Source organism: Oncorhynchus keta, chromosome 10 (assembly GCF_023373465.1).
Source record: "Oncorhynchus keta strain PuntledgeMale-10-30-2019 chromosome 10, Oket_V2, whole genome shotgun sequence".
NCBI classification, from domain to species: domain Eukaryota; kingdom Metazoa; phylum Chordata; class Actinopteri; order Salmoniformes; family Salmonidae; genus Oncorhynchus; species Oncorhynchus keta.
The window spans coordinates 16,122,017-16,129,777 of NC_068430.1; the positions used below are offsets into that span (position 1 = coordinate 16,122,017).

The 7,761-nt window shown below is 41.6% G+C and overlaps 2 protein-coding genes across 4 annotated transcripts; one reads left to right on the forward strand and one right to left on the reverse strand.

Annotated features, from left to right (window-relative positions):
* The first annotated feature begins 73 nt into the window (after nucleotides 1-73).
* On the forward strand, nucleotides 74-3,409 carry cenps (centromere protein S). Its single transcript, XM_035777170.2, has 5 exons — nucleotides 74-335; nucleotides 457-580; nucleotides 2,316-2,349; nucleotides 2,621-2,687; nucleotides 2,889-3,409. Exons 1-5 carry the CDS (start codon nucleotides 249-251, stop codon nucleotides 2,994-2,996), a joined length of 420 nt encoding a protein of 139 aa, XP_035633063.1. The 5' UTR covers nucleotides 74-248; the 3' UTR covers nucleotides 2,997-3,409.
* Nucleotides 3,099-7,385, reverse strand: tardbpb (TAR DNA binding protein b). Of its 3 annotated transcripts, XM_052526548.1 has the most exons (7): nucleotides 6,577-7,385; nucleotides 6,217-6,380; nucleotides 5,710-5,850; nucleotides 5,392-5,562; nucleotides 5,257-5,298; nucleotides 4,251-4,390; nucleotides 3,099-3,580 (listed from the first exon to the last, which is right to left on the reverse strand). In XM_052526548.1, the coding sequence occupies exons 1-7, from the start codon at nucleotides 6,815-6,817 to the stop codon at nucleotides 3,562-3,564; spliced, it is 918 nt and encodes a 305-aa protein (XP_052382508.1). In that variant the 5' UTR covers nucleotides 6,818-7,385; the 3' UTR covers nucleotides 3,099-3,561. The 3 variants fall into 3 exon arrangements, with proteins under 3 accessions (XP_052382508.1, XP_052382507.1, XP_035633062.1); XM_052526547.1 differs by having other exon boundaries at nucleotides 3,099-4,390; XM_035777169.2 differs by having other exon boundaries at nucleotides 3,099-5,298.
* Nucleotides 7,386-7,761: the final 376 nt, after the last annotated feature.

The window sequence follows — 7,761 nt, forward strand, 5'->3', positions numbered from 1 at the left end:
TGCATTGTTTTGTAATACTCCAGCCCAGCAGGTGGTGCTATAGGCCTAGTATTGGTTCAATTGGATGACACCATCCGCCTTTCTTAGCGCGCAATTTGTCAAGTTTAGCGGAATTTGATTTGTCGTAAAGATTATTCCATGCCCATTAGCTAGCTACTCTAGAAACGATTGTACATATTGTTTCGTTTTCTGTTTTAAATATCATCTGGTGAAAAAGTGTATGAGTCAACCAGTGTGGTAGGCTATGTATGCTATCCACTACTAGCTGCCGAGCTAACGTGAACTGTCGGGAGAAAATGGCAACAGCAATGGACGAGGAGGAAAGAAAACTTCAGGTGCAACTTTTACCTTTGATTTATTAATTCACAATTATATATGTGTCTTGGAAGCACGTGTTGTCAGTTAGATGAAGATGGACAAGGCTAGTATTTACTCATGTTTCCACTAAACCCGTAGAGACTGAAAGCAGCAGTCCACTATACAGTGGGAAGACTGTGTCAAAGCATTGGTGAGGATCATCAGAAGGAATTCAGTCGACAGGTTATAGCAGCAATAGCTGAAACGACATTCAGGCAATGTGGTGAGTATTATAATAACAAACATCAACAAATAATGTCTTTAGGGAAGGGGTGATTGCTGTGCATGACTGGTAACAAGAGGGCCCTGATGAGTTCGTTATGAACATCTGTGTGCACGGTCTCCACCTTGGGTTTGCTCTGTCCAAGCACCAGTCAAATTCACATGTTATTCTGTCCCAGTCCAGAAACTGCCCCTACATGGGATGGATTTGATTGGTAAACATGGTAATAATGTAGTTCCAACTTGCCAAATGACAGGCTTGGTATTTTTGTCAACATATTATTTACATATTTGGGTCTTGGGGGGTTTACTGGAAAATCTTGAGACTCCAAAAGTATTTGTCCAAACACCCTCATGGCTTCCTTTCCTCATCGTTTTCCTGAAAGACCAAGGATAGATGGGCAGATGACCATACATACATTGACTATCAAGTCCTCTGACATCAGCGTCATAAATAAAAATAACACTTTCTGTGTATCTCAATGGTCAGATGTAGATTGTTCCCCTTGTCTCCTTTCCTTCATCTGTACTGATGTGGCAAAAAAATAGTCAGGCAGCCTAGCGGAGGTTGTGACTAGATGGAGTGCAGCTAGGATTGGAAGTGACTTTTCGTAGCAGATTAGGAGAGCATTTTAGCTGACCCTAACACTTCCTAACCATAACCTAATTTCCCTAACCTGCTATGTTAATACTCCTTACCTGCTACAAAAAAATTACTTCCGGTCGTAGCTGTATACCAAGTAGTCAAAATCCCTAGCGGTTAGAGAGTTGGGCCAGTAACCGAAGGGTCACTGGTTCGAATACCCAAGACGACAAGTTTAAAAATATAGCTCTGGGAAAAATTAAGCGTCCCCTGTAAAATAATCAGTTTCTCTGGTTTTACTGTTTAAGTATGTGTTTGGGTAAAAATTCTCATTTTTGTTTTATTCTATAAACTGCTGACAACATTTCTCCCAAATAGAAATATTGTCATTTAGAGCATTTATTTGCGGAAAATGACAATTGGTCAAAATAACACAAAATATTCGGTGTTGTCAGACCTCGAATAATGCAAAGAAAATAAGTTCATATTCATTTTTAAACAACACCATACTAATGTTTTAATTTAGGAAGAGTTCAGAAATCAATATTTGGTGGAATAACCCTGATTTTTCAATCACAGCTTTCATGTGTCTTGGCATGCTCTCCACCAGTCTTTCACATTGATGTTGGGTGACTTTATGTCACTCCTGGCACAAAAATTCAAGCAGCTCGGTTTTGTTTGATGTCTTGTGACCATCCATCTTCCCCTTGATCACATTCCAGAGGTTTTCAATGGGGTTCAGGTCTGGAGATTGGGCTGGTCATGATCTGGTGGTCCTCCATCCACACCTTGATTAACTTGGCTGTGTGGCATAGAGCATTGTCCTGCTGGAAAAACCAATCCTCAGAGTTGTGGAACATTGTCATAGAAGGAAGAAAGTTTTCTTCCAGGACAACCTTGTACGTAGCTTGATTAATGCGTTCTTCACAAAGACTAATCTGCCCGATTCCAGCTTTGCTGAAGCACCCCCAGATCATCACCGATCCTGCAAGTTTCACAGTGGGTGCGAGACCTGGAGAGGCCCACAAGCCAGTGTCTCGCACCCACTGAAATTTGGTGGATGATCGGTGATTATCTGGGGGCCACTTTACACTGAAATTCTTCTGCTTGTATGTTTCAGATGAGTGACAGCATTTCTTTTTTTCCTTTTTAGATATTTTTGCAAAGGACTTGGAGGCCTTTGCAAGGTAAAAGGTCTTCACATAGCTTGTTTTGGTGTTATGAAATCTGTGTTTATTCAGACTGACAATCCTGCTGTCACAAATGAATGATTTCCAGTCCTCATTTATGTAATGTTCAGTTAGGTGGGGTGGGGGGTGATTGGCATCAAATGCTCTGCAGGGTCCATTGTAAACAGAGGTTCCTTTAGCAAGTATAAGGCAAGACCATGAAGTTTAATCATTTGCTTGTTTCATAATCAGATTAAGACTAACGTGTGTTGCGGGGATTTAATTGTAGGCATGCCAAAAGAAGCACAGTATCTGTAGAGGATGTGAAGCTTACAGCTCGTCGAAGTACAGCACTGGTGGGTATTGGCTAATTTAACAAGTAACAGGTTTGATTAACAGTCAGTTCTTCAAGCTTTGTATCGTTTTATGATGGAATCCTGACAACTTATGGTACCAGTCATATTTGGACCCTAATTAGGGAGTTGTTTTCCACAGCAACATAGGTATTTGCAATGGTATTGTCTCCTACGTTTGCAATAACGAACACTCTTTTCTAGTCTAACTTCATACAAAGGAAGAGTGAAGAGATTGCCAGCGCCAACCAGGAGCAGAGAGACACAAGGAAGAAGATTGCAGGGAAGAGGAAGAATACAGAGATGGTGTAGGGAGGGAAAACATGTTACCCTAGTACTAAGTGAATGGGTTTGATTATACAGACAGTTAAGTTAATAGGTGTACTTTTACTAATACGGCATCAACTGCTCGACCAAACTTGCAGAAAATATTTATTGATTACAATTCCAAGTGGTACAGCAATATTATCTTCATTGGCTGAAATGTAAGCACTGTTCCAATGTCTTCTCCAAATGTATTTACAGATCTACACATTAACACCAGTTCAATACAATTTTGAAGGGCAACAGGTGTTCCCATTCATTATTGAGATGTGCTGTAATATCCTTTGTGTACACAATCTGAAATATCAACCTGTTCATTGTCTTGTCCCAAAGAATAGATTAGTTCTACCCAATGCTGCAATGTTATTTTAAAATAGCCAAATAAACAATACTTGTCATCAGGTCTGATTAGAAATGTATCCAAACTTACTACCCCATTCTGACTCCTTTTAGGTTACCATAAATATAAGAGACCCCATTTCAAGCCTGTGAGGACTTCAGTCTTCATCCTTCAGGACACTGACTCCAGTCCGGGTTCAGATGGAAACCTCGGTCAGCAGTGTCCAAGGTCCCTAGATATGTGAATTAAATTAGATTTCGACAACTCAAATGTCAAACGTACCCAGTATTCATATAAGCATATCTATTCAAAAACAAAGTTTTATTAGAGAACTCTTATTTGACATGTCTTAAACACCTTTGAAACACACTGAATCACACTGGGAAATATGACAACCACACCATTCCATGCTCTCACACCAACACTCACGTCCCCAGTGTCCTCGGCAGGTGTCATCCACATCAAGTTCACACTTACAGAGCATCAATAACAAGGAAAGAACCACACACACCATACAGCATTCAGGTCAGGTAGGTTATATAAGCAAGACAAATATTCAGCACAACATTCCACACTACATTTGTGTACTACTTCTGCACTTTATCAATAAGGGTAGGAAAAATTGCTACAATAAAAGATCTTGAAGTACTACTAAATGAAAGTCCATTTTAGGGGGAAGGAGCTTGTAGCATCTGCAGCTTCCATTCACTCTCACAAAAGCAGTCAAATTGGGCTCTTTCATCGCACAACCAGTCCGTTTCACGCTTTCTTTTTCTCTCCGTTCGCTCACTCATCGATTCACTCTTCGCCACAAGCCATCCTCAGTCGCACTCATGAGTTCTTAAAATGTCAGCTGCGCAGTTCTTTCCATTAAAAAGTGGATAAAAAAATGAAACACCCACCGTCTCTTAGAACATGCGGAGTGAAGCCGTTGTTTGATGGCAAAGCATTTACAGATGGGAAGAGGGAGAGTGATACTGACATCACCCAAAGAATGCTGCCAAAGAGGAGCTTCTTCCCAGGAAAATGGAAGAGAAGTGAACTGCAGAAGAGATTGTAGTGAAGGTTTTTCCATTGAACTTGACTGCAAATAAAGTTGCACTTAACATTTCAGTTTCAACCAGATTCTTTCCAATGCAAGATTGTCACACACATATATATATATATATATGGATGATGATTTCTCATGCATTTTCAGAAACATCACAACTCACAATACATGCCTTTAAGAATCCAGTTGAAAATAGGTCAGGACAAACTTAAAGTAGCACTTAAGCTGAACACTCTGGTAAATAATAATTCACCTCAAACACTTTCTAAATTAAATCTTGAGCATTTTCCAAATTTACAAAAAACATTTGACAAAAGAGTTTAGCTATCAAATATGCGTAACACCAGAAATAGATTTGGAAAAAGACATCTCACAATACTTACCATACAAACTATTACTTACATACCCCACCCTGAAGACTTGGACTCCATACTGGAGCCAAATCCTCCTGAGCTAAACCCACCACTGGTTGTTGAATTAGAACCGGTACCCCAACCTAGACTGGCTGAGCTGGCGCCGTAGTTACTGTTGCCTGTGCTGTAGGCCTGGCTCTGATCCCTGGTGGAGCTAGTCTGCCCAGTAGAGGTGGTGCCTGAGGTGGCAGTCTGCCCTTGTTGACTAGCCAACATACCCATCATTCCCCAACTGCTCTGCAGGGCAGCTTGAGCAGCAGCCATCATGGCAGGGTTCAGACTAAAGTTGCCAAAATTAGCCATATTACTCCCGGCACTGCTCCCTAACCCTGTGCGGTTACTACCAAAGCCCTGAGCCCCAAACCCATTTCCAAACCGCCCTGCTCGCTCCATCATCTGCCTACTGCCATGCTTTGGCTCAGCGTTTGAGATGTGCACGCTGACCCCCTTAATAATCAGGTCCTCTCCACATAGGGAACTGGCAACCTGGACAGAAAAAAGAACATGCCAGTGACATTAAAGGGGTAATTCAGCAGATTGCAAAAAAAAGAATGCCTTTCAATTTGCAGTGGCACCAACCTGGTCATCGGCAAAGCTGACGAAGGCAAAGGCACGAAAGGGCTTGGGGATGAAGACGTCAGTGACCTCGCCATACTGCATGAAGAACTGGCGCAGCTCATCAGCGGAAATGTCTTCAGTGCAACGGCCTACAAACACTTTCCTGCTTCTCATGGGCTCATCTGGACCTTGCTGTTTTACAAAAGGTAGAAAAAAAGTCTTGCACATTAACAATATATATGGCCTTAGGGGGAGGTGGTGGGACTGTGTGGTCTGAAATAAGCGCTCTTGCCATTAATGATCCATGTTACTACATGCCATACAGATACAAACACCCACCTTGGAGTTGGGGAGTTTGCAGTCACACCATCTTCCATCAATCATGTGGCGTTGAGAGATCACTTTATCTTGAGTTTCATACTCAGTAAACCTCACAAAGCCAAATCCCTTTGAGTTTCCAGTCTTCACATCTCGTTTCACCTGTAAGTAGGAGCATGGGGTTAATACCTACATTTCCCCTTTAAACATTTTGGGTTAATCTGCAGTTGCTATATTCATTTTGGGACATAAATTATATGTACCCATTGATTCATGAAGAATATAACTAAGAACTGCCTTGCGTGGCTATGTTTCTCCAGATCCAACCCGTAGCAAAATGGTGGTGGAGAGAAAGCTTTGTCATTGTTTAAACAGCTCACTGCCGCTTTAAAATGTCTCAAATGTTAGTTTAGTAGGAACCACAGATATAGCAAGGCCTTGCACATTAGAGCTGTGTAAAAGGGAAAAAAATGGATCCACAGCACTCAAGTGACCGACATGAATGAAATTGCTAATCGGATACTTTACCTGTACCATGATGACTTCCCCAAAGGTGCTGAAGTAATCTTTCAGGTCCTGTTCAGATGTCTTCCATGGCAACCCCAGTACAATCAGGTCTGAAGTCTTCATGTCACCCCTCTTCATCTTTACAGCCGAGGAGGCATCAATCTCATCCATTTTCCTTTTGTTGTCTGAAATAGTGTGGTACAGCTCATTCAATCGCTGTTGGAACACTACAGACATTTGCCTAGCTAGATACTCATTCCATGTGATGCATATAACTAGGGAACAGTTGACGCTTGAATTATTTATTATACATGTATTATAATGCATTTGTCCACCAGTTGGTGGCTAATAAAATAACACGTAAAAAGTCCGTCACCATACCTTTGGGATAATTGACGACATAGACCAAATTGCCCCAGCCGTTTTCAGGTGCATGAAGAATCCCTTCCACCAAACGGACCCCTCGCATGCACTGCGAAACTGGACTCCTGAATCGTAGGCCGCAGGCCCCTGGAAACTGAGCTGCCACAGTAGAAAGCAACACTGTGCCATCATCCTCGGATGGGATCTCCATGGGCTCCTCATTCTCTTCTTCGGCCACGCGAATGTACACCTCTGCCATTTTTACGCACAACGCCTTTTCTTAGCCCAAAACACAGCACTGGCAAACTTACGTTAGATAGTCAAGTGTTTAGAGGGCTATGCCCGACGACACGAACTGATTGGTACAAAACAGTCGAAAAAAAAACAGGTTTTGCAACAAACCAAAAAATAGTTTAGATGTTGAAATGGACGCTATTTATCTTGATTAAACCAAATTGTATTTAAACGACAGAGTTTGAGATATTCTCGCAAACGAGGTTACCACGGTCCCACTCCCAGTGTTCCTTTGTTAGGTTGGCTAGCTAACGTTAGCTAACTGTGTCATCGACACCGGACGACGACCTCGCTATAGCAATGTGGCTATGAATGCGCTAACGGCGTATATCGCACTGTTGGTCCTACAAATTGAAATGTGGTCTATGAAAACTGAAATCGAGCAATCATATAATTAACGTGAAGTATTAACTCCGTTTTCTTATCTAACATGCACGTATCACTGCAGATGTAAAGCAAATATTTACGCTCAAAAGCATCTGCGACAACATGAAACACCGCTGTACTTTCAGATCAAAATGGCATTATGTCAGTCATGGAGGAAGTACGTCATGTCAGATGATCTCATTGTAAACGGAGGGAGGGTGTTGTGCATCTAGGAAATTACAGAAAATGATAAATAATTATTTCAAGGTAACTACACAATTTTTACCGTGATCTCTTAAAACATTTGTATTTTCCTAAAAAAATGTAACCTTGGGTAAACTGATTATACCCACCTGAGATCCATACTCGATGACAACTGGGACGCCCCCCCCCCTCCCCTATGTAAAGATTGGATGAACCCATTTTCTTCCCTCCATGACTTTCTGTGACAACTGGGGACCAATGAACGTTTCGTCTATAAGGGATACAGCTTTAGTCAAATTCAATTTTCGTGACAGCAGGTTAGGAGAATTCGGAGAAAGG